The 27,137-nt window shown below is 43.7% G+C and overlaps 1 protein-coding gene across 7 annotated transcripts in view; it reads left to right on the top strand.

Moving 5' to 3' along the window:
* Positions 1-27,137, top strand: part of chd6 (chromodomain helicase DNA binding protein 6) — a 338,589-nt gene that overhangs the window by 166,800 nt on the left and 144,652 nt on the right. For all 7 annotated transcript variants that reach the window (XM_059981079.1, XM_059981076.1, XM_059981077.1 and 4 more), the window contains one exon: positions 3,449-3,584. In XM_059981079.1, coding sequence (XP_059837062.1) covers positions 3,449-3,584 — 136 coding nt within the window. The remainder of the gene's footprint in view (positions 1-3,448; positions 3,585-27,137) is intronic.

Raw genomic sequence — 27,137 nt, forward strand, 5'->3', positions numbered from 1 at the left:
GGTACAGTACTGTGTAAAGTCTATATAGCGAGGGTGCCTAAGACATTTGCACAGTACTATATTTTGTCAATGTGGAGCAGAGAGCAAATTTGTAAATCTAGCGGGAGCAAAGGATGCTGGAAATGGTAAGGGTGGAGTGCCGTGGGAGGTGTGTGGGCCAGGTGGCAAAGAAGTTGTGTCAGGCGAAGGTATGGAATGGGTCCAGCTCTGAGACACCAGGCAAGGTCATTTGATTCCAAACAATTGGTTTATTGATTATTACAGAATGCTTCTCTGGTGCTTCCTGCTGCTTCCCCTCAGTTCAGAATAGAAACCCATATCAGAATTTTTTGAAGGCAGCAATACCATGCAATACATAAAATTACCACAGTACTCTGCAAAAATCTTATGTAGCTTAGCTATATATATGTCGTCGTCGTCATGGCTATCCCTCAAGGTTGAGGATGATGGTCTTCATTTCGTTGCCCCCAGAGCAAAGACGCCTGTGTGTGTATTTGTTTAACGTGTACTTAATGTTGCATTCCCAAGAAGCACACGATACTTCACAGATCAAACAACTGATTCAGATGGCATGGAAGCCACGATGATTGGAGCTGATGGATTTGTTGCAGTCTTCATCCGCCTTCACGCCATTGAGTTCGGAGTAATTTCGTCAGCCTGTTCCACCGTTGAGGTCTTGGTTTGATTGTTCTTTGTCAGGGACCTCACCCTCGACCTTACCGCCAAGACGGCATCGCTCTTGGGATCTCAGGACCACACAGGCTTCTCCACCATGACAAGTTGACAATCAACAGAGAAGATGCTATATATACAGTGGCATGCAAAAGTCTGGAGAACCCTGGTCAAAATTTCTGTTACTGTGAATGGCTAAGTGAGTAAAAGATGACCTGATTTCCAAAAGGCATAAAGTTAAAGATGACACATTTCTTTAATATTTTAAGCAAGATTACACCATCCCCACTGTAAATTATAGTGGAGGTGGCATCATACTATGGGGATATTTTTCAGCAGCAGGGGCTGAAAATCTGGTCAGGATTGATGGGAAGATGAATGCTGTTAAATACAGATAGACCTTGAATAAAAACCTGCCAGCCTCTGCCAGGAAACTTAAACTATGGAGGAAGTTCATCTTTCAGCAGAACAATGATCCAAAGCACCCTGCTAGAGCAACCATGGAGTGGCTTCAAATGAAGAAAATTGATGTCCTTGACTGGAGCAGTCAGAGTCCTGATCTTAACGTGATTGAACATCAGTGGAAAGACCTCTAGATTGCTGTACAGCACTGCTTGCTAACCTGGCACAGCTTGAGCAGTTTTGCAACGAGGAATGGGCAAATCTTGCTCCATCACTTTGTGCAAAGCTAATAGAGACTAAACCAAAATTACTGTCTGTAATAGCTGCAGAGGTGGTTCAACTAAGTACTGAGCAAAGGGGAATGAATGCTTTTAAACTGCTGACATTTCTGTTTTTGATATCTTAGTTTTTCATACTTCACAATTTTCCATAAAGATTCTCAGTTAAATTAATCAAAATCCCTGGTTGTAGGACTCATTTATGTGAACAAAGGGTTTGTGGCTGGATATTTTTGCAAGACACTGTAAATAACGCACTTAGAACAAAACCACTCAGAAAATACTGCATTTACTAAATTTTTAAAAGCTTCCAATCATTAACGCTATCCTTGTAATTAAAAAAAAAATCTATGACAGATATACAATGCATTTTAAAGGCATTAGCTCAAATTTATAGGATACTAATGACAATGACCACAACCTGCTATATTCACCAGTGTTTGCCAGGTCAGTGCACTGGTGAGATATAAATCTTATTTTATGGCTGTTGAAGCAGTTTTTGCGAATTTTACAACTAAGGTTCACCTATTTTTCATCTCGTACCAGTTAATTTGATGCACTTAATTAAAACTTGGAGTGCTTTCTGCCTTATTGTGTACTGTCTCTCCAACTGCCTCATCTTCCTGGGCATTTTGCTTAAAGGGTATTTCCCATGGATAATCAGATTCAGATATATTTACCATAGAATCATTGAAACCTACAGTGAAGTGTGTCACTTGTGTAAACAACCAACACACTCGAGGGGCAGCCTGCAAGCGTTGCCACATGTTCTGGTGCCAGCATTCTGGGAAGCCTTGAGGACCAAGTATTGAGGTGATGTAATTACATCAGAAAGAAGCCATTCATCTCAGCTGCTCTTTTGCAAACAGTCAGTAGCAATTACTGACCTAATTCCTAAGATCAAGTCAAGTTCATTGTCATTTAACTGTATAAATGTATATAACCATATAATGTATATAGAAACAAGACAAGTTGAAAATGTTTTCCTATCCTGAAGCTAAAACAAAACTACACTTGCAATGAGTTCTACGTGGGAATAGCACAGAAGTGAGGAGTTGACAGCTGGGACAGAACAGCTCGAGTCATATTGACCAGCAGAACTAGTCTGAAGGGCCAGGATTCCTGCTCCTATTTCCTTGTGGGTTCATGTCATTGTTTCTGCTCCACATCACCACTTCACAGCTCAATCCATCTCGTGCTACCAACATCTCCTTCTGTCCATTTCAGTCTCCTATTCCTCTTAAACATATCTGTGCTATTTGCCTTAACCACTCCATTTGATGCAACTTCCATGTCATCACTGCTCTGTAGATGAAGACGTTTTCTGTCATTTCCTATTGGATTACTAGTGACTAACTTATATCTATGTAATCTACTCTCCTCCAGAAGTGTTGTTTCATAAAGACCTCTAGCAGTTTACGGTATGGTAACCATTTACCAATGACTCACTGATCTGCTAAATTGTAAACGCTAACAGTGCTCGTAAACTGTAAACTAAAAAAGAGTCAGCTTCTACTTTTTATATAATATACTACCTGCATTACTTTTTCTGTAGATTAGACAGTTAGGTTGGAGTTTGCTGGTGATGGCTTCATTTGGTATTTTCTGTAAGCTGCTGATTGTGAATAACTTTTTATTCTAACACTAAAAGCTGTCATTCATTGAAATACCAGTACTTTTATAAGACAATAAGTTGATGGTTTTGCAAATAATTCAGGCATCCTAACACCTCTATGGTTGTTGAAATGGGTAACATCTCTGATTGATGGTATCAGTATTGACATTGTCAAGCTCTGTCCACTCTAAACAGTATCAGTACTGACACTGTTGAGTTCTGTCCACTCTACACAGTACATCCACCCTTGTTTTGTCCACTCTACCCGGTACGTCCACCCGGGCTCCGTCCCCTCCGCACGGTACGTCCACACGGGCTCCGTCCCCTCCGCACGATACGTCCACCCGGGCTCCGTGCCTTGATGATATCTTTGATTTTCACATTCCACCAGCTTTGAGTTCAATTGCCTTCTGTTCCATGTTTGAGAGTAGAACTGATATCAGTTGACCACAAGTTTTTCAAGGAGTGTACTTTCTTGCAGCAAAGAACAAGGCCCAACACCAACCGAAAAGAAGAAGAAAGGGAAAAGGAAAAATGGTGTTCCTGTGGAGAATTCTGAACAGGAGCATTCAGCAGAGAAGGCACCTTTGGCTACAGAGGAGCTGACAGATGCTCAGGTAAGGCAGGCCTCTGCAGCCATTCCCAGGGAGAATTAACTCTGGTGTCTCTCCATGTGAGAAACTGCTAGTTCTGGAACCTGCAGCACAAGCACAAATTCCCAAAGAACTCAGTGGGCCAAGTAACTTTGTGGAGACAAAAGGGGTGGTTGGTGTGTTTTGACTGAGAATCTATCAGGAATAAGAGTATTGGGGGTGGATGACCATTATGTAAAATTGAGGTGGGGGGGGGGAAAGACACAGTAATATTGGGGGGAAATAGCTAGTATATAGAATTGGGAGGGGTGGGTTTTGAGGCAGAGAGGAGTATTCCGGGAGGAACGTCAATATGTAGTATTAAGAGGGATGTTGAGGCAGAAAGGATTATTGGGTGAGGGTAGTCCGTATATAGAATTGAGAATGGAGGGGGATAAAGCAGAGAGAAGTATTGGGAGAATAATTAGTACATAGAATTGAGAGGGGAGGAGGGATGAGGCAGAGGGGAGTGTAGTCAGTGTATAGAATTGAGAGGGATGCTGAAACAGGAGTAGTGAGGAGGACAGTCATTGGATTGAAATGAGACGGGAGTATTAGGGGAGGATAGTAAATAGAATTGAGAGGGGAGGGTGTGAGCATGGGAGTATTGGGTGAGGGTAGTTGGTATATAGAATTGAGAGGGGACATGAAGCAGAGGGGAGTATTGAGGGAGGATAGTACATAGAATTGAGAGAGGAGGGGTTGAGGCAGGGGAGTATTGGGTGAGGGTAGTCGGTATATAGAATTGAGAGTGGGGCATGAGGCAGAGGGGAGTATTGAGGAAGGATAGTACATAGAATTGAGAGGGAGGGAGCGTGAGACGGGAGTATTGGGGGAGGATAGTCTGTACATTGAATTGAGAGGGGAGGGGATGAGGCAGAGAGGAATATTGGGTGAAGGTAGCCAGTGTATAGAATTGAGAGGAGGAGGTGATGAGGCAGAGCGGAATATTGGGTGAGGGTAGCCAGTGTATAGAATTGAGAGGAGGAGGTGATGAGGCAGAGAGGAATATTGGGTGAGGATAGTCTTATATAGAATTGAGAGAGAGAGACGGGAGTATTGGGAAGGATGATCAGTATTTAGAATTGAGAGTGGAAGGGGGATGAGGCAGAGGTGATAGGTGGAATCACATGAAGGGGAAGATGCACCGATGGAACAAGATGGAGGAGGGTAATGACTCTTGGTAACCAGGACAGAGGGCAAGTAACGAGTGAACAAAAGGGAGAGAAGTGAGTGTGGACATGGATACAGTCAGTGCTCACAGTCTTTTTTTCTCAGGGGTCAGGAATCAAAAGCTCAAAGGTGTAGGTTTAAGATGAGTGGGGAGAAATATAATAGAACCTGAGAGGTAACTTATTTTTGCCCAGTAGGTGGTGTTTATATAGAATGAGTTGTCAAAGGCAGGTACAATAGCAACATTTAAAAGATACTTGGCCAGGTCTGTGGATAAGAAGGGTTTAGAGCAGGGATTCCCAAACTTTTTATACCATGAACCCCTACCATTAACTGAGGGGTATGTGGGCCTGCGGTTGGGAACACATAATTTAGAGGGATATGGACTAAATGTAGGCAAATGGGATTCACATAGATGGGAATCTTGGTCAGTATGGGCCAGTTGGGTCAAAGGACCTATTGCTGTGCTGTAGGATTCTTATCACTGATGGGTGTGGGAAATTATGTGCAGTTTTAGTCTCCAAATTTGAGGAAGAACATTTTTGCTATTGAAGGAGTGCAGTGTAGGTTCATGAGGTTAATTCCCGGGATGGCGAGACTGTCATATGTTGAAAGTTTGGAGCGTCTGGGCTTGTACACACTGGAATTTAGAAGGATGATGGGGGATCTGATTGAAATATTTAAAGTTATTAAGGGATTGGACATTCCAGAGGCAGGAAACATGTTCCCGATGTTGGGGGAGTCCAGAACCAGAGGCCACAGTTTAAGAATAAGGGGTAGGCCATTTAGATTGGAGTTGAGGAAAAACTTTTTCACCCAGAGAGTGGTGGATCTGTGGAATGCTCTGCCTCAGAAGGTAGTGGAGGCCAATTCTCTGGATGCTTTCAGAAAGAGTTAGATAGACCTCTTAAAAATAGTGGAGTCAAGTGATATGGGGAGAAGGCAGGAACGGGGTACTGATTGTGGATGATTAGCCATGATCACAGTGAATGGCATTGCTGGCTCAAAGGGCCGAATGGCCTATTCCTGCATCTGTTGTCTGTTGAAATTGTGTTCATACAACGTGTTTGTAGTCAAGTAGAACGTGAGATGTTGTTCTTCTGTTTTGTGGTTGGCCTTGCTCTGGCTGTCAAGAAGGCTGAGGACAGACAGGTCTATGAGGAAGCAGAGGGGACATGAAGTGACGTGTATCTGGAAACACTGATAGTTTGTATGGACAGAGTGCAGCTGCCCTCATCTTCACCGTCAGGCTCCATATCCCTCAATCATTGGGTTCCACCTATCATCTACCAGCCTCTGTTTCCTCCTTTATTCACCCCCCCTTCCCCCATCTGTCCACCCAATCAGCCTTGGTAAAGAGTCTCATCCTGAAACATCGGACTGTTACTTTGTCCCCACCATAGATGTTGCTTGATCTGCTGATTCCTTTCAAATAATCCAAATAATAATCCAAATAGAACATACAGAGTAAATGGTAGGGCATTGAGGAATGCAGAGGAACAGAGAGATTTAGGAATAACAGTGCATAGTTCCCTGAAGGTGGAGTCTCATGTAGATAGGGTGGTGAAGAGGGCTTTTGGAACGCTGGCCTTTATAAATCAAAGCATTGAGTACAGAAGTTGGGATGTAATGCTAAAGTTGTACAAGGCATTGGTAAGGCCAAATTTGGAATATTGTGTGCAGTTCTGGTCACCGAATTATAGGAAAGATATCAATAAATTAGAGAGAGTGCAGAGACGATTTACTAGGATGTTACCTGGGTTTCAGCAATTAAGTTACAGAGAAAGGTTGAACAAGTTAGGTCTCTATTCATTGGAGCGTAGAAGGTTGAGGGGGGATTTGATCGAGGTATTTAAAATTTTGAGAGGGATAGATAGAGTTGACGTGAACAGGCTGTTTCCATTGAGAGTAGGGGAGATTCAAACTAGAGGACATGATTTGAGAGTTAGGGGGCAGAAGTTTAAGGGAAACACGAGGGGGTATTTCTTTACTCAAAGAGTGATAGCTGTGTGGAATGAGCTTCCTGTAGAAGTAGTAGAGGCCAGTTCAGTTGTGTCATTTAAGGTAAAATTGGATAGGTATATGGACAGGAAAGGAGTGGAGGGTTATGGGCTGAGTGCGGGTAGGTGGGACTAGGTGAGATTAAGGGTTCGGCACGGACTAGGAGGGCCAAGATGGCCTGTTTCCATGCTGTGATTGTTATATGGTTATATGGTTAAATGTTTAACCTCTCACCCCCACCCACCACCACCACACTTGCTGATTTCTAGGTGAACTAAGAACTCTATGGCAATTGCTAAAGTATCGTCATTCAACTATACATGAATATCCATGAATACAGCCAAACAAAACAGTGTTCCTCTGAGGCCATGCTGCAAAACACAGTCATTCACAGTACAAGGCACATATAAGATAGCAGTAAACATACAGTCATGCAAAAAACATATAATGTGGCCTAAATCTGAAAGTCATTTCCTGTAGATTGATGGTGCATAGGATGTTGTTGGCAAGAACAGTCTGATCATCTAGTGCAGCCACAGATGGCCGTAATCTAGCTTTTCTTCCACTGAGCGAACACTAGGGGGGCAGCGCCAGTGGCAGGGGCCAGCGCCCAACTCAGCAAGGACTCCAGCCCACCTGCTGCAAATCACCCTCAAAAATCACTGGAGATGTATCACCAAATCATCTACCCCCAACCTTCAAGGGAAGATTGGTACTGGCAATCCTTTTACTTACGTATGCATGCACACACATACAGAATCTCTGCAAGAAAGAGCTGATAATGCCCCTGCCCTGACACCCCAGATGTGGGTTCTGATCCCACCCTGTCCCTGTTCTCCATGTTATGTCACCCGTCACCTCCCATCACAGTAGAAGAGTGATGCTGCATTTTCTAGAAAATGGTCATCGCTGAATGCCTGATGTGAAGGTTTTGTGATTGTTGTCAGGTACCTTTGCAGATGGTGTTATATGCCTTCCAGATTGTCCATCTCAGTTTGTTAGGAAAGATCAGATCTCCAGGAAATAAAATGTGTAGATTGTGAATTGATTTTGCTGTACTATGGTTAAACTAACCACAAATGAGATCTTGCTTTGGTTATTTTTAAGATGTATTTCTGAGATTCTAGTTAGAGAAGCTTGACTTTCAGTGAAACATTAAACCTGCTTGCCTCTTAGATGGACATAATGATGCCATGACCACTATTTGGAAGAGTTGTGTAGTTAACTTTGGTATGTTGGTCAATATTTATCCCTCCCATCACTCAAAAAGTTACTGTTTTAGATCTCTTTCTCTATCCTGTTTCTTGCATTATTAATAGTGACCCCATTTCTACATGAATAACTTTTTGGTGATTGTGGAAGGTTCCACATAAATGGAAATACCTTTCACAAAATTAAAAGCAAAGTTTGTGGATGTTTGTCATGTGTACTCTCTGGTTGAGGGTTCAGCCCTGAGTTGCTACTCATGTCAGTAACCAACTTCGTAATGGACCAGGAGATGAAAAACATTGTTGAGGAGGCTGCCCTCTTGTGAGCATTAGAGGAATGTGCTGCTGACAGTGAATGGTAACTCTGATGATGAGCAGAGGCGCAGTATTTGGCCACATGATACATGAGGGTGACTCGGGTAGATAAGGGTAATTGAAAATAAGCATATGGCCAGATACCTTGATCAAACAGTGCATTAAGTATGAGTCGGGGAAATTGTGTTGCAGCTTTATAAAACTGTTTAAGCCTCGTGGTATATTGTGTGCATTTCTAGTTGCCCTTTACAGGAGGGGTGTGGAGACTTTGGAGAGGGTGCAGAGGAGTTTTACTGGGACACTGCCTGGCTGGAGAGTATGAGCAGATGTTGGACAAACTTGGACTGTTTTCTCTGCAACGCCAGAAACTAAGAGGAGACATGATAGAAGATACGATGCATAGATAGATAGTCAAGAGTCTCTGTCTCAATGTCAGATTCAAGGGGGCATACCTTAAGGTGAGGACAAGTTTAAAGGAGGTGTGTGGGACAAGTTTTTTTTACACAGGACAGTGGTGCTCCCAGGAACACCCTACTAGGGCTGGAAGTAGATATGATAGAGATGTTTAAGAGATATATACATGAACTTAAAGGGAGTTGAGTGTTACAGATTATGTTGTCAATTGGGATTAGTTTAATTTGGCAATGGTCAAACAGACCTGGTGGACCAAAGTGCCTGTTTCTGTGCTGTACTGTTGCATGTTCTGGAGCTTGCTATTACTCTGTTGATATTACCTGGGGTTTTAATTGTTGTGGTTCTGTTCCAAATGACAATATGATAATGGAATAGTTCTCCTGAATGGAAAACACTACTAGTAAGTCAAATTATTCCAATCTATCTTAAATGTATTGTTTCTCTTCATCTACCAACCAGGTCTTTATTTGATTTCTAATCATTTTATTTTATTTTATCTTTGGCTAACTTGATGTGACAAACCCGAAAAGTAAATGTCTGCTCAGTGATGTATTGTTATGCAGCCACGTTTTGCCAGTTTGGTTAGAGTGTGTTTTAGAGTTCTGACACATACCTGCATGCTGGTGCATGAGTCACATGGAGCACTAGTTGACTGCAGACCTGGGAAATGTGTAAAGTGTTTGAAGAAGATGAAGGTATCTCATTTGGACTCTGATTTCTGATTTCAAACTTTTACCAAATGATGGACCTCGCTTGACATTTCACCAGATGTTGTTCTAAGGGGAACAAGGAAAAGCACACCTGCCCCGGACAACAATGGCCATTGGCAATTGTCACAATTGTTCATTTTTTTTGCTCTCTAATTTTGAACATGTTGTCTTTATGTGGCTATTTATTTAGTAGTTGTATAATTTCTATCCTGTGTTTGAAACTCTCCTGGGACTGGATGAGTTATCATTGTGGCCAATGGAAGACTCCAAAAGACAGATGATGAGATTGAGCCTGTTGGTTCAGACATTCTTTTATCAAATCTTTTCTCATTCTCCTGTGCTCCAGGGAATAAAGGTCTAACCTGTTCAACCTTTCCCTGTAGCACAGGTTCCCAAGTCCTGGCAATGTCCTTTCTATACTCCCCTGTAAGACCATTCCTCATTTTCCCAATTTCCATTGAATAAATTCCTTTAGTGAACCCAGAGTCTCCCAGGGAACTACATCTACATGAGGTGTATCCGGCTGTAGCTCCTTGAAGACAGTGTTTGGGATCAGGAGCAACAGCTGGATGACCTTTGGCTTATACAGACAGGAGAGTGAGGAGGTAATCAATCAGAGTTACAGGAAAGTGGTCATCCCTAAGTTTCAGGAGACAAGTAGCTGGGTGACTGTCAGGAGAAATGGAAATGTGAATAGTCAGTTAGCGCAGAGCACCCTGTGGCTATTCCCTTCAATAATAAGTTTACTGTTTTAGATACAGTTGTGGGAGATGGCCTCCTAGAGGAATGCCACGGAGACCAGGTTACTGGCACTGAACATGGGTCCGTAGGGCAGAAGGGAAAGGGAGAGGAGAGGGGACAGGTAGTAATAGGGGATTCAACAGAGGAACAGACAGGAGATTCTGTGGACATGAACGGGACACCCAGATGGTATGCTGATAAGTGTGAGGTGCTGGATAGGGTGGTGAAGAAAGCTTTTGATATGCTGGCCTTTATAAATCAGAGCATTGAGTATAGGAGTTGGGATGTAATGTTAAAATTGTACAAGACATTGGTGAGGCTAAATTTGGAGTATTGTGTACAGTTCTGGTCACCGAATTATAGGAAAGGTGTCAACAAAATAGAGTACAGAGGAGATTTACTAGAATGTTACCTGGGTTTCAGCACCTAAGTTACAGAGAAAAGTTGAACAAGTTAGGTCTTTATTCTTTGAAGCGTAGAAGGTTGAGGGGGGACTGGATAGAGGTATTTAAAATTATGAGGGGGATAGATAGAGTTGACGTGGATAGGCTTTTTCAATTGAGAGTAGGGGAGATTCAAACAAGAAGACCTGAGTTGAGAGTTAAGGGGCAAAAGTTTAAGGGTAACATGAGAGGGAACTTATTTACTCAGCTAGTAGTGGCTGTGTGGAATGAGCTTCCAGTAGAAGTGACAGAGGTGGGTTCAATATTGTCATTTAAAAAAAAAATTGGATAGGTATATGGACAGGAAAGAATGGAGGGTTATGGGCTGAGTGCAGGTTGGTGGGACTAGGGTGAGGGTAAGTGTTCGACACGGACTAGGAAGGGCCAAGATGGCCTGTTTCCGTGCTGTAATTGTTATATGGTTATATGTTGCCTCCCAGGTGCCAGGGTTCAGGGATGTCTTGGATCGCGTCCACAGGGGAGGGAGAACAGCCAGATGTCTGGGTACGTATTGGTACCAATTACATAGGAAGGAAAAGCAAAGAGGTCCTGAAAAGAGAATTTAAAGAGCTAAGCAGAAAGCTGACAAGCAGGACCTCCAGGGCAGTAGTTTCTGAATTGCTACCTGTGCCTCGTGCCAGTGAGGGTAGAAACAGGACGATTTGGTAGATAAATGTGTGGCTGAGAACCTGGTGCAGTGGGTAGGGCTTCAGGTTCTTGGATCATTGGGATCTCTTCTGGGAGAAGTAACAGTGACAGATTGCACCTGAACCTGAGAGGGAGCCAATATTCTTGCGGGGAGGTTTGTTAGGGCTGTCGGGAGGGTTTAAACTAATTTGTTGGGGGGAGATGGGAACTGGAGTGAAGGGACTCAGGGTAGGATGGATGGTAATAAAAACTAAGTCAGCGTGCAGTCAGACTGTCAGAAAGGGTAGGCAGGTGACAGGACAAAATTGCTGCCAGCAGGGTAAGTATCAGTGTATTAGGGATGCAGAATCAAAAAGGGTAGCAAGTACAGCCCTGTGGGTGGAGTTAAGAAACTGCAATGGTAAAAGGACACTGATGACAGAGTTACACAGGACTCCCAACAGTAGCTGGTATGTGGACTACAGATTACTACAGGAAATAGAAAAGTCGTGTCAAAAGGGCAATGTTATGATAGTCATGGGAGATTTTAACCTGCCGGTTGGTTGGGAAAATCAGGTTGGTAATGGATCTCAAGAGAGTGAGGTTGTTGAATGCCTACAAGATGGCATTTGACGTTGAACCTATTAGGGGATCATCTTTACCGGATTGGGTGTTATTAAATAACCAGGGGCAATTAGGGAGCTTATGGTAAAGGAACCCTTAGGAGCCAGTGATCACAATATGATGGGTTCAACTTGCAATTTAGCAGGGAGAAAGTAAAGTCTGACATAACAGTATTTCAGTGGAGTAAAAGAAATTACAATGGTATGAGAGAGGAGTTGGCCAAAGTAAATGGAAGGAGATGCTGGCAGGGATGACAGTACAGCAGCAATCGCTTGAGTTTCTGGAAAAAATGAGGAAGGTGCAAGATAGATGTATTCCAAAAACAAAAAAAATACTTAAATGCCTAGCATGGTTCGGGAGGGTTTAAACTAATTTGCAAGGGGGATGGGACCCGGAGTGATAGAGCAGTGAAAGAAGTGCATGGAGTAAAGCCAGATCTAACATATAGAGAGGCTTTGAGGAAAGAGAAGCAGAATAAAGGGTGTAAAGGTAGTAAGGTAGAAGGGCTAAAGTGTGTGTACTTCAATGCAAGAAGCATCAGGAACAAAGGTGATGAACTGAGAGCTTGGATACATACGTGGAATTATGATGTAGTGGCCATTACAGAGACTTGGCTGGCACCAGGGCAGGAATGGATTCTCAATATTCCTGGATTTCACTGCTTTAAAAGGGATGGGGGGGGGGAAGGGGAGGAGGGGTGGCATTACTGGTCAGGGATGCTATTACAGCTACAGAGAGGGTGGGTAATGTAGCAGGATCCTCTTTTGAGTCAGTATGGGTGGAAGTCAGGAACAGGAAGGGAGCAGATACTCTTCTGGGGGTATTCTTTAGGCCCCCTGGTAGCAGCAGAGATACCGAGGAGCAGATTAGGAGGCAGATTTTGGAAAGGTGCAAAAATAACAGGGTCGTTATCATGGGTGACTTTAACTTCCCTAATGTTGATTGGCACTTGATTAGTTCCAAGGGTTTAGATGGGGCAGAATTTGTTAAGTGTGTCCTCGACTAGGGGGAATGCCATACTAGATCTAGTATTAGGTAACGAACTGGGTCACGTCACAGATCTGTCAGTGGGTGAGCATCTGGGGGACAGTGATCACCGCTCCCTGACCTTTAGCATTATCATGGAAAAGGATAGAATCAGAGAGGACAGGAAAATTTTTAATTGGGTAAGGGCAAATTATGAGGCTATAAGGCTAGAACTTGTGAGTGTGAATTGGGATGATGTTTTTGCAGGGAAATGTACTATGGACATGTGGTCGATGTTTAAGGATCTCTTGCAGGATGTTAGGGATAAATTTGTCCTGGTGAGGAAGATAAAGAATGGTAGGGTGAAGGAACCATGGGTGACAAGTGAAGTGGAAAATCTAGTCAGGTGGAAGAAAGCAGCATACATGAGGTTTAGGAAGCAAGGATCAGATGGGTCTATTGAGGAATATAGGGTAGCAAGAAAGGAGCTTAAGAAAGGGCTGAAAAGAGCAAGAAGGGGGCATGAGAAGGCCTTGGCGAGTAGGGTAAAGGAAAACCCCAAAGCAATTATGTGACGAACAAAAGGATGACAGGAGTGAAGGTAGGACCGATTAGAGATAAAAGTGGGAAGATGTACCTGGAGGCTGTGGAAGTGAGCGAGGTCCTCAATGAATACTTCTCTTCGGTATTCACTACTGAGAGGGAACTTGATGACGGTGAGGACAATATGAGTGAAGTTGATGTTCTGGAGCATGTTGATATTAAGGGAGAGGAGGTATTGGAGTTGTTAAAATACATTAGGATGGATAAGTCCCCGGGGCCTGACGGGATATTCCCCAGGCTGCTCCATGAGGCGAGGGAAGTGATTTCTGAACCTCTGGCTAGGATCTTTATGTCCTCGTTGTCCACGGGAATGGTACTGTAAGATTAGAGGGAGGCGAATGTTGTCCCCTTGTTCAAAAAAGGTAGTAGGGATAGTCCAGATAATTATAGACCAGTGAGCCTTACGTCTGTGGTGGGAAAGCTGTTGGAAAAGATTCTTAGAGATGGGATCTGTGGGCATTTAGAGAATCATGGTCTGATCAGGGACAGTCAGCATGGCTTTGTGAAGGGCAGATCGTGCCTAACAAGCCTGATAGAGTTCTTTGAGGAGGTGACCAGGCATATAGATGAGGATAGTGCAGTGGATGTGATCTACTTGGATTTTAGTAAGGCATTTGACAAGGTTCTACATGATAAGCTTATTCAGAAAGTCAGAAGGAATGGGATCCAAGAAAGTTTGGCAAGGTGGATTCAGAATTGGCTTGCCTGCAGAAGGCAGAGGGTCATGGTGGAGGGAGTACATTCAGATTGGAGGGTTGTGACTAGTGGTGTCCCACAAGGATCTGTGATGGGACGTCTACTTTTTGTGATTGTTATTAACGATCTGGATGTGGGGGTAGAAAGGTGGGTTGGCAAGTTTGCAGACGACACAAAGGTTGGTGGTGTTGTAGATAGTGTAGAGGATTGTTGAAGATTGCAGAGAGACATTGATAGGATGCAGAAGTGGGCTGAGAAGTGGCAGATGGAGTTCAACCCGGAGAAGTGTGAGGTGGTACACTTTGGAAGGACAAACTTCAAGGCAGAGTACAAAGTAAATGGCAGGAAACTTGGTAGTGTGGACGAGCAGAGGGATCTGGAGTTACATGTCCACAGATCCCTGAAAGTTGCCTCACAGGTAGATAAGGTAGTTAAGAAAGCTTATGGGGTGTTAGCTTTCATAAGTCGAGGGATAGAGTTTAAGAGACACAATGTAATGACGCAGCTCTATAAAACTCTAGTTAGGCCACACTTGGAGTACTGTGTCCAGTTCTGGTCACCTCAGTTTAGGAAGGATGTGGAAGCATTGGAAAGGGTACAGAGGAGATTTACCAGGATGCTGCCTGGTTTAGAGAGTATGGATTATGATCAGAGATTAAGGGAGCTAGGGCTTTACTCTTTGGAGAGAAGGAGGATGAGAGGAGACTTGATAGAGGTGTACAAGATATTAAGAGGAATAGACAGCGTGGCTAGCTGGCGCCTCTTCCCCAGAGCACCACTGCTCAGTACAAGAGGACATAGCTTTAAGGTAAGGAGTGGGAAGTTCAAGGGGGATATTAGAGGAAGAGTTTTTACCCAGAGAGTGGTTGGTGCGTGGAATGCACTGCCAGAGTCAGTCGTGGAGGCAGATACACTAGTGAAGTTTAAGAGACTACTAGACAGGTATATGGAGGAATTTAAGGTGGGGGGGTTATATGGGAGGCAGGGTTTGAGGGTCGGCACAACATTGTGGGTTGAAGGGCCTGTAATGTGCTATTCTATGTTCAGTGACAAAATACTATAACTGTGGCTGACGGGAAGTCAAAGTAAAAGAGAGGGCATACAACAAAGCAAAAATTAGTGGGAAGATAGAGGATTGGGAAGCTTTTAAAAATCTACAGACAGTAACTAAAAGAATCATTAGGAAGGAAAATATGAAAGCAAACCTGGAAACAGTATCAAAATGAATAGTAAAAGCTTTTTCATATGTAAATAAATTAGAGAAATGAGAGTGGATTTTGGACCACAAGAAAATGAGGCTGGATAAAAATATAAGGGGAGACAAGGAGATGACAGATGTACTTCCATCAGTCTTCACTGTGAAAGACACAACCAGTGTGCCGTATGTTGAATGGTGTGAAGGAAGAAAAGTGAGTGCAGCAAGGGAGAAGATGCTCAAAAAGCTGAAAGACACATAAGAGATTATCGAGCACTTGGTGACGCAGGGCAAGATAGTACAGAGTCAGCATGGTTTCCTTAAGAGAAAATCTTGCCATATGAACTTGCAGGAATTTGTTGAGGAAATTACAAGTAGGATAACTAAGGGGGATGCAGCGGATATTGTATATTCAGAATATCACAAGACCTTTGACAAGCTTTTAAAAATCTAGACAGTAACTAAAAGAATCGTTATTACAGGAATGTTACTGGCATGGTTAGAAAATTGGCTGATAGGTAGAAGGCAGAGAGTGGGAATTAAAGGACCTTTTCTGGTTGGTTGTCAGTGACTAGGTGTATTCCGCAGGTGTTGGTGTCTGGACCGCTCCTTTTTATGCTGTATGTGAACAGTTTAGATGATGGAATAGAAACATAGAAAACCTATAGCACAATACAGGCCTTTTAGCCCACAAAGTTGTGCTGAACATTGCCCTACCTTAGAAATTACTGGAGTTACTCATTGCCCTCTGTTTTTCTGAGCTCCATATACCTGTCCAGGAGTCTCTTAAAAGACCCTATCAGATCCAACTCCACCACCATCACCAGCAGCCCATTCCAGGTACTCAGAGCTCACTGCATAAAAAAAACTTACCCTGATATCTCCAAGCATCTTAAATCTGTGCCCTCTCATGCTAGTCATTTCAGCTCTGAGAAATACTATCCACACGATCAGTCCCTCTCATCATCTTATACAACTCTATCAGGCTCCGTTGCTCGAAGGAGAAAAGACCGAGTTCACTCAACCTATACTCATAAGGCATGCTCCCCAATCCAGGCAACATCCTTGTAAATCTGCTCTGCACCCTTTCTGTGGCTTCCACATCCTTCCTGTAGTGAGCCGACCAGAAATGAGCACAGTACTCCAAGTGGGGTCTGACCAGGGTCCTATATAGCTGCAGCATTACCTCCCGGCTCCTAAGTTCCATTCCACGATTGATGAAGGCCAAATGACCGTATGCCTTCTTAACCGCAGGATGCTGCTTTGAGCATCCTGTGGACTTGGACCCCAAGATCCCTCTGATCCTCCACACTGCCAAGGGTCTTACCATTAATACTATATTCTGCCATCATATTTGACCTACCAAATGAACCCCTTCACACTTAACTGGGTTGAACTCCGCCTGCCACTTCTCAGCCCAGTTCTGCATCCTATCAATGTCTCGCTGTAACCTCTGACTGCCCCCACACTATCCATAACACCCCCAACCTTTGTGTCATCAGCAAACTTACTAACCCATCCCTCCACTTCCTCATCCAGCTTATTTATAAAAATCAAGAAGAGTAAGGGTCCCAGAACAGATCCCTGAGGCACCCCACTGGTGACCGACCTCCATGCAGGATATGACCCATCTACAACCACTCTTTGCCTTCTGTGGGCAAGCCAGTTCTCGATCCTCAAAGCAATGTCCCTTGATCCCATGCCTCTTTACTTTCTCAAAAAGCCTTGCTTGGGATACCTTATCAAATGGCTTGCTGAAATCCATATACACTACATCTACTGTTCTTCCTTCATCAGTGTGTTTAGTCACATCCTCAAAAAATTCAGTCAGGCTTGGAAGGCACGACTTGCCCTTGCCAAAGCCATGCTAACTACTCCTAATCATATTATGCCTCTCCAAATGTTCATAAATCCTGCCTCTCAGGATCTTCTCCATCAACTTACCAACCACTGAGGTAAGACTCACTGGTCTGTAATTTCCTGGGCTATTTCTAGTCCCTTTCTTGAATAAAGGAACAACATTCTCAACCCTCCAATCCTCTGGAACCTCTCCCATCCCCATTGATGTTGCAGAGATCAGCACCAGAGGTTCAGCAATCTTCTCCCTTCCCTCCCACAGTAGCCTGGGGTATGTCTCATCCGGTCCTGGCAACTTATCCAACTTGATGCTTTCCAAAAGCTCCAGCACATCCTCTTTCTTAATATCTACATTCTCAAGCTTTTCAACCCGCTGCAAGTCATCACTACAATCACCAAGATCCTTTTCCATAGTGAATACTGAAGTAAAGTATTCACTAAGTACCTCTGCTATTTCCTCCAGTTCCGTACACACTTCCTACTGTCACACTTGATAGGTCCTATTCTTTCACGTCTTATCCTCTTGCTCTTCACATACTTGTGGAATGCCTTGGGGTTTTCCTTAATCCTGTCCATCAAGGCCTTCTCATGGCCCCTTCTGGCTCTCTTAATTTCATTCTTGAGCTCCTTTCTATTAGCCTTATAATCTTCTAGATCTCTAACGTTACCTAGCTCTCTGAACCTTTTGTAAGCTTTTCTTTGCTTCTTGAATAGATTTATTACAGCCTTTGGTACACCATGGTTCCTGTACCCTACCATAACATTCCTATCTCATTGCAATGTACCTATGCAGATACAGGTGTATAAGATGATGAGAGGCCTTGATCGTGTGGATAGTCAGAGGCTTTTTCTCAGGGCTGAAATGGTTGCCACAAGACACAGGTTTAAGATGCTGGGGAGTAAGTACAGAGGAGATGTCAGAGGTAAGTTTTTTACTCAGTAGTGAGTGCGTGGAATGGGCTGCCGGCAATGGTGGTGGAGGCGGATACAATAGGATCTTTTAAGAGACTTTTTAGATAGGTACATGGAGCTTAGTAAAATAGAGCGCTATAAGTAAGCCTAGTCATTTCTAAGGTAGGGACATGTTCGGCACAACTTTCTGGGCCGAAGGGCCTGTATTGTGCTGTAGGTTTTCTATGTTTCTATGGGGTGGAGGGGCAGGTGGTGTTGAGGAAACAGGTAGGCTGCAGAAGGACTTAGACAGATTAGGAGAATGGGCAAGAAAGTGAGAAATGAAATAAGATATTGGAAAATGCATGGTCATACACTTTGGTAATAGAAATAAGTGTGCAGACTATTTTCTAAAAGGGAAGAAAATCCAAAAATCTGAGACGCAAAGGGAGTTGGTGGTCCTCGTGTGCAAAACACCAAAGGTTAACTTGCAGGTAGACCCAGAGGTGAGGAAGGCAAACACAATGTTAGTATTCATTTCAAGAGGTCTATAATACAAGAGCAGGGAAGTGATGTTGAGGCTTTATAAGACACTAGTGAGACCTGACTTTGAGTATCGTGAATAGTTTTGGGTTCCTCATCTTGGAAAACATGCTGGCTTTGGAGAGGGTCCAGAGGAGGTTCACAAGGACGTTTCCAGGAATGAAAGGGTTATCATACAAGGAACGTATGATGTCTCTAGGTCTGCACTCGCAGGAATTTAAAACGATGAGAGGGGTCTCATTGACACCTTTCAAAAGTTGATAGGCCTAGACAGAGTAGATGTGGAAAGGGTGTTTCCCATGGTGGGGAGTCTGGAACAAGAGGGCACAGCCTCAGGAGAGAGGGGCATCCATTTAAAACGGAGATGTAGAGAAATTTCTTTAGGCAGACGGTGGTGAATTTGTGGAATTTGTTACCACAGACAGTTTTGGAGGCCAGGTCGTTGGGTGTATATAAGGCGGAGCATGATGGGTTCTTGACTGGACACAAGGATAAGGCTGGGGATTGGGGCTGAGGAGGAGAAAAAAGGACCAGCTATCATTGAATGGCGGAGCAGCCTCGATGTGCCAAATTGCTTAATTCTGCTCCCATGTCTTATGGTCTTTGTCCATAACTCAGCCCCTCAAGTCCCAGCAACGTTCTTGTAAATCTCATCTGTACTCTTTCCAGTTGAATGGCATCTTTTCTGTCACATGGAGACCAAAACTGAGCGTTTGATCTCCCACACCCAAAAGAGACTGTGTGTGATGGTGATTAAATTTGTTTATAGAAGATGTCAAAGTCTCCTGAGATGGAGACAGATTCAGAAAAGAACAGAAAACGTCTGCAATAGATCTGGTCTTTTCATACAACTGAACCTGAGCGAATCCTTCCGAAGACCTCAGGTCAGATTTTGATAGCAAGATGTACATCAGTACAAAGGTGATACAACTTTGAATGACACCAATTTACACTGCCAGCTTCAGTTTCAGAGTTCAAGAGTTTGGCAGCTAAAGACACAGCAATCTAGGATAGGGTGGTATACAGGAGCTTCTGACTGGAGCACAGAGTGTGAACAAGAGAAATAGAACGAGTGGAAATTCAAGGCCAAGATGATGAAACTGTCAAGTTCCCTATTGGTGTTGCAATTGACATGTTGAGGGAGAGGATGTGCTGAAGTTCAATTAGTTTAGAAATGCTTTTGGGTGAATATGTCAGGGGAATTGGCTGCTTTAGAGTTCTGCACTGCAAATTTGGAGTCATCACAAAGAGCATTGTTGTTTAGAATGAATAGCAATCTGTGTGCTCTTGATTAGCAAATGGACCCCTGATATTCAAAAGATTGTTTTGAGTTTCTGTGTTGATGCTGTCAAGTTGCTGTAATCTTGCTTGCTCCACCATGCTGTTTACTTTCTTGTACATCTACTGCAGTCTTTAAAACTTCACTCTGGCAACCTCTGCAATGACACTGGTGCCAAGCTGTATCGATGCTTGCCTTTCCCTTGGACTCAATCAGTGATGTGGAGAGAGGGAACCCGCTGCATGGGCAACAGCCGGTTCTTCAAATCTTCCCGCCTGGGCTTGAGCCCTGAAGAGGACACTCTACACCAAAGGCGCAAACCCATGATCCTCTGAGATGGATGCTTGCCTACTACTATTGCAGTCTGGAGAGATCCAGTGCTATGCAGGCACTGGGCAACTCGCCACAAAAACTCACTGAAGTTTAGGGGAAAGAGAAGTTTAGGATGGACAGTGTTTCTTGGGATCTTGCCAGCAAAACACTCTACTATAGAAACTTCCTTGCAGCTGTGACATTTGTGCTATTTACATCTGTGCTTCAAGCTAGTCTTTAGCACTGTTCCAAGGCTTTAAATGTGGGAGTAACTAAAATGGAAATGGTATGTGGGTGAGAGGGATTCATAGAGTGGCTGCTGAATCAGGAATAGTGAGCCTTCCCCCTGCATGTGAATCATGTTTTTATTCCTCTTGTGTGTTTTCCATCCTGGCAGTCTGCTAAGTGATCTGGTTGAGGAGATTATTTTTGAAGGTATCATGTGGGATTGTCTGTCTTTGTGTGGATCTGGAATGATATTTGCAACATGGTAGTTAGCACCTGAGAAAGAGCAGGAGTTACAGGGGAACACAGATAGTGTTGTGTCTCACCTGAGTCACTGGAACCTGAGCTTAGTAGATAAATGAGACTAAGCCTGCATCTTATTTATGTTTGTACTGGAGGGAAGCTGGGAAAGTTTTGGCTCGTTTGGCTGGCTTGACTACTCTCTTAGATGGGATTTGTGAATGTTTTGCCAGTTTCAGCATGTTATCTCCCTTTCTGTCTCATTTCATTAGCGGTTGTTGGTCTGGTTGTTTAAAGATTAGCTTTATTTGTCACATGCAAGTTGGAAAATACAGTGAAATGTGTTGTTGTGTGAAATCAAAAAAAGTGAGAATTATGATGGGCAGCCTGCAAGTATCACTATGCCTTGAGCAACAACATAGCATGCAAACGACTCACTAACACTAACTGTATGACTTTGGAATGTGGGAAGAAACAGGAGCACCCGGAAACCCACATGGTCCTGAGGAGAAAGTGCAAGCTCCTGACAGACAGTGACAGGAATTGAACCCTGCCATTACAGCTGGTGCTGTAAAGTGTTTTGTATCCACTACACTACCATACTGCAAGTAGAAAGTATATCTTGAGCGGATGGATATGGGTAGCTATACAAAGCAAAGGTTTCTGACTTAAGCTTACAGACAGCTTGTTTTGGGATAATTCATTGATTGTAGTGTTTTAACCAGCATCATATCCTGCTCACCCATTACCCAATGGGTTACTGATTTACATTGGTTTCTGCTCTGACAAATGCTTAATTTTAAAATATAAGTTCAGGCTTAATTGTCATTCAACCCTACATGAATTCAGCCAAACAAAACTGTTACTCCAGGGCCAAGGTGCAAAACACAGAACCAACAGTCATACAAAGTACAAGGCATACATAGCACATATAAGATTTCAGTCAAATACAATCAAACGAAAGCAATCGTCGAAGTGTCTGAGTCCATGAATGCTGTAGCAGTCTGCAATCGAACACACTTTAGCTTGTCTTCTGCCAAGTGAACTGTGGGGAGCACCACTGACTCCAATCCACACTGCCTCTAGCACTCTGGTGAAGCACACTGATTCTGACACCTTCCCCCTTGGGCAGCTGCAAACAGGCGACACTGCGGCTTACGGCCTAATGCTCACCACTGAGGCCGTGCAGCTCCCCCACCACCCGCCCCTGTCATTCAGCAACAAATCAATGAATCGGACTTGCAGCGTTGTACAACAAAGTTGAACAGGGTCTTGCGATCAGACGAAAAGCGACCGAGGCAATCACTCTTTGTTAGAGTGTACACCTCTTTCACACACCAAATCCAACACTCCGATGCAGGCAGCAGCACAATCTGCATGTAGTCCAGCTTCTTCTGTTTCTCTGCTAACAAATAACTCTCTGATGGGGTAGACCTGCAGTACTTAAAAGTTCTTAATGCTCAGCAGTCTTGTGATCATAAAAATATATTTTAAAAAAGACAGTAACACCTTTGGTTGGCCCCATAGAAGCCACTGCGTCCGAGCGCACCAACTTTCATCTCTTTACTCTCTGCCTCTGTGCCTGTCTTTGTGAGCTCCATCCCTATAGCCTTCAAATGAAAAATCAACCAAGCTCATATTGAATAGAGAATCAGTGAGGGCAGAGTGACCAACTTCTGTCCTATTCCTCGTTTTCTCTCGTACTTCAATAGACATTAGGTGCAGAAGTAGACCATTCGGCCCCTTGAGTCTGCACCGCCATTCTGAGATCATGGCTGATCACTCACCATCAATACCCAGTCCCTGCCTTGTCCCCATATCCCTTGATCCCTTGATTCAAACTTCAGTTTGAGACTCTTGTACATCACTCTACCATACCTTGTCTTTACCCGCCATGTCCCTGAACTCTGGAATTGAAGTTGCTAGTGCAAGTAGTTATCATTCAGGGTTGCACCACCTTAGTATTCTGATCAAAATCTGAACCTTGAAACCTTGGGAAAGATTTGACAGGTTCAATTGTATGAAAGAATAGAAAGTCATTAATTCACCAAGACACTGTTTCACACGTCCATTATATCAGGGATGATCTATATATCAAATCCGTCAATTTACCTGGGTGCCCTTCTCCAGAAATGTCTATTTATAAGTTTCAGATGTGCAGAGGCTCCTGTGCCTGACTTTCCCAGACTGACTAGAAACAGAAAATGTTCAGCAGAAAAGACAAAAGAGAAACAGAATGAACATTTCAGGACAATGACATTTGATCTCAAAAGCGAGGAATAAAATGTGTTTTAAATTGCAAAGGAGGAGAGGAGGGTGAAACACTGATGACGCAAATGCTGTTGATGACATGTGAGAAAGAGTGGTGAAGGCTGCTACAGTGTCTGTAGCAGGTGTAAGTTGAGGCAAAGGAATGAATGCAAAGCAGAGAACACAGCATTTGTAAGTCTGAAATAAAAGAGAATGCAACAAGTTCTCAGATCAGGCAGCGTGAGCCACAGTCAGGAAAAGTTTGTCTCTGCACTTTTGCAGTTCTGGTAAAAGGTCAGACACCTGAAACACTGCATGTTGAAGCATTTCCAGTTTCTGCTTTTTGTTTACAAGGCTTGTTCTGAGCTGCACAGAAGCTGGAATTGTGATCCAGTACATGAATTATTTTGCCATCATCTGAGATTTCTGTTTGCTCTTGCTTTGTTTCTAATTTGTGCTGGAATATATTTAATTGATGGTGATATTTCCCCCTTACTTTGCCCAGAATCATGATGTAAATGTTAACTGAATTTATGTGCATGTTTTTAGAGGACCTTCTATGAATCTGTCGGAATTAAAAAGCCTGCTCTGATAGAAATGTTTCTTGAGGAAGAATGTTTTGAAAATGACACCTTCTTGATGACTAGTGTCTGATGATTGGATTAATCAGGAGTTATCTCTCTGGTATATCCTTGAAAATCAACGACTCAGTGAAATATCTGATGAGACCAGGTTCTCTTTCATCAGCAATGGTAAGTGTGGCTCGGATGGGTCACGGTAAGGAGCTGTGCCAGAGTTAATTGCAAGACACCAAGTAAAAGTGCTACTGGAGTCGGATGGAAAGTGGAAGTGCTGCCCATCTCATTAGCTCTAGCAAGCTTGGTCAAAGTTGGCCACTTTGCTGGAAACTTCCATGACAGAAAGGCAAGCCATTGGATTTGTTAACAGCTCGTGCCCCTGGCTTCACATGTTTGGGGGACCACTATCTGGAGGGCAGTGAAGCATATCAGTGAGTATGGATTAAAGGAGCTAGTTTGGATGAGTTGTTAACAATCATGAATCAGAATAGGAGGAAAATCAGTGCTGGCATTGTGGGACGTATTTAATCAGTTGTCCCTTCAGTTTGTCTGTTGTGCCATTTAAAGAATGATGTCAATTTCTGCAAACTCAATGATGATCAAGAAACTTCTCCAGAACAAGGAAACTTGATCGAGGTTGATTTAGGAAAGAGTTCAATGGAATAAACAGATAGTAACAAAAGTGGTAGAGGCAGATACATTAGGGACGTTTAATGAACTCTTAGTTTGGCACATGGGTGTTAGAGCAATGGAGGGTGATGTGGGAGGAAAGCTTTAGATTATTTTTTGAGTAGATTAAAAGGTCCCCACAGCATTGAAAGCCAAAGGGTCTGTACTGTGCTGTAATGATCTATGTTCTAGGTTTTTACTTGTGGGATGGAAGGACCAAAATAGGTGAATTGGCAGCTTGTGAGAAGAACACAGAGCCTGCAGAGGTCAGTAAATTAGTGTGAAATTATCAGTGAGTGTAAAATTAGCAGATGGGATATGATGAGGCAATATGTGAGGTTATCCACTGTCAGAAAGAATAAAAAAGCAAATTGTTATCTATCTAATCTATCTAGCAATACGGTGCAGTATAGGCCCTTCGAACCACGCCACACCACCAACCCCTAACATCCCCGATCAATCCTAACCAAAATGTGGGAAAATTTACAATCATAACTTAACCTATCTGGTTGAGCTTTGGATTGTGGGAGGAAACTGGAGGCCTGAAGAAAACCCATACATTCCACAGGGAGGACGTACGGAGACTCCTTACAGAACAGCGTCAAAATTGAACTCCAAATTTCAGAACACCCCGAGCTGTAATAGTGTCACACTAACTGGTACGCCACTGCAGCACCCATTATAAGTGAAGTGACACTAAAAAATGTTGCAGTACAGAAAGATCTGGCATAGTGCATGAAACACAAATGCAGGCATGTCACAGGACGTAATGGAGATGATATAAGGTTTAAAAGGTAGAAGACTTTAGGGAAGTTTCTATTATAAAGTTCTGAGGGATGGCAGAGGTTAATGAATGATAGGCAACTATCACTGTCTCTATCTACAGAGACAGTTTATCCACTGATGTCTATTACTGACTCTCACAGCTACCTGGCCCGTACCTTGTCCCATGTTACTTGTAAAAACGCCATCTCCTTCCCTCAGTCCCTCTGTCTCTACTGCATCTGCTTTCATGATCCGGCTTTTCATTCTAGAACGAAGGAGATGTCCTTCTTTTTCAAGAATGGGGCTTCCCTTCCTCCACCATCAGCACTGCCCTCTGTATCTCTTCCATTTCACACACATCTGCTGTTACCCCAACCTCAGCCGCCCTACTAGGGATAGGGGTCCTCTTGTCCTCACATACCACCCCACTAGCCTCCACATCCAGCACACACAATTCTCTGAAACTTCCGCCACCTCCAATGAGTCCCACCCTCAAGCTCATCTTTCCCGCGCCCCCCCCTGCACTTTCTGCTTTCTGCAGGGATTGTTCCTTATGCGACTCCCTTGTCCATTCGTCCCTCCTGACTGATCTCCCTTCTGGCACTTATCCTTGCAAGCAGAACAATGCTACACCTGTCCCTACGCCTCCTTCCTTATTACCATTCAGGGCCCCAAACAGTCCTTCCAGATGAGGTGACTCTTCAGCTGTGAGTCTGTTGGGGTCAGATAATGTATCCGGCATCTCTGGTGTGGTCTTCTGTATATCCGTGAGACTCTACATAGATTGGGAAACCACTTCATCGAGTATCTATGCTCCATCTGCCAGAACAAGCAGGATCTCCTAGTGGCCACCCATTTTAATTTCACTTCCCATTCCGATATGTCCATCCATGGATTGCCCCACTGTCATGATGAGGCCACACTTAGGTTGTAGTAACAACACTTTATATTCTGTTTGGTTAGCCTCCAACCTGATGGCATGAACGTCAATTTCTCTAACATTCGGTAATGCTCTCCTTCACCATTTCCCATCCCCTTTTCCTTCTCTCACCTTATCTCCTTGCCCACCCATCGCCTCACCCTGGTGCTCCTCCCCCCCTTTTCTTTCTTCCATGGCCTTCTGTCTCCTCTCACCAATCAACTTCCCAGCTCTTTACTTCATCCCTCCCCCCCACCCAGGTTTCACCTATCACCTGGTGTTTCTCTCTCTCCTCCCCCCACCATTTAAATCTACTCCTCAGTTTTTTCTCCAGCCCTGCTGAAGGGTTTCAGCCCGAAACATTGACTTCTTTCACTAGATCAGGCATGGGCAAACTACGGCCCGCGGGCCATAAGCTTTTTAATCTGGCCCGCAGAACTTGATGAAATTATATTAATAAACCTTGTTAACGTTTTTCCCCCGCAATTCTGGCGTTTTCCCAATAGATGATGCACTCTATATTCATTTGTGGCGACCCATTTCCTGGCACATCCGAACCGGCTCACAATTAGCCAGCGTTCTGGCTAAGGGAGATAGCCTGCGGGGATTTGCAAGCACAGAGCTTTGGAGCCTCTGCGCCATGGGGGGCAGGTTGAAGAAGGCTTAAAAGTGAGGCTGGGGATTTCAAATGAAGTTTTTTTTCTTCGACTGCAGTTACCGACTCCGTGTCGTAATTTTAGCGCTGCATGTAGCACACCACTATACATTGACCTTTGTTGAAGTGCAGTGTATTACTCCACATTTGCGCTTTACTCTTTGTTCGGCTCGACCTATTTGTGTGAACAGGCGTTCAGCGTCATGAACATCAACAAAGCCAGCCACAGATCCAAGTTAACTGACCAACACCTCAGATCCATCCTGAGAATCGCCACAACAAAACTAAATCTAGACTGTGATGCGCTGGCTAAAAAGGTAGACCAACATCACTGTTCCCACTGAAATTAAAAATAAGTTTCTTCGTTGTGTTATGTAAAAAATGCATTTGAAAATATTTTTTTCAATAAGCCTTACATGTTACATGTCATTTCTGTTAAGTGATGGACATGAGTAGTGCGCAGGTGCACGTACGTTCTCAAAATAAAAAACTCGCTCCGCATACTGGCGCGCTGTCACTGTTCTGTCTTTGTGCTGGTCGTTGTTGAGTTTTGGCACAGGGGACAATTGAATAAGAAGGAGCAGGACAAGTAGACCTGCATGTCCTACTGTTTTTGAAATAAAGACAGTCAGGAGGAGA

Source organism: Hypanus sabinus, chromosome 9 (genome assembly GCF_030144855.1).
Source record: "Hypanus sabinus isolate sHypSab1 chromosome 9, sHypSab1.hap1, whole genome shotgun sequence".
Classification (NCBI taxonomy): Eukaryota; Metazoa; Chordata; class Chondrichthyes; order Myliobatiformes; family Dasyatidae; genus Hypanus; species Hypanus sabinus.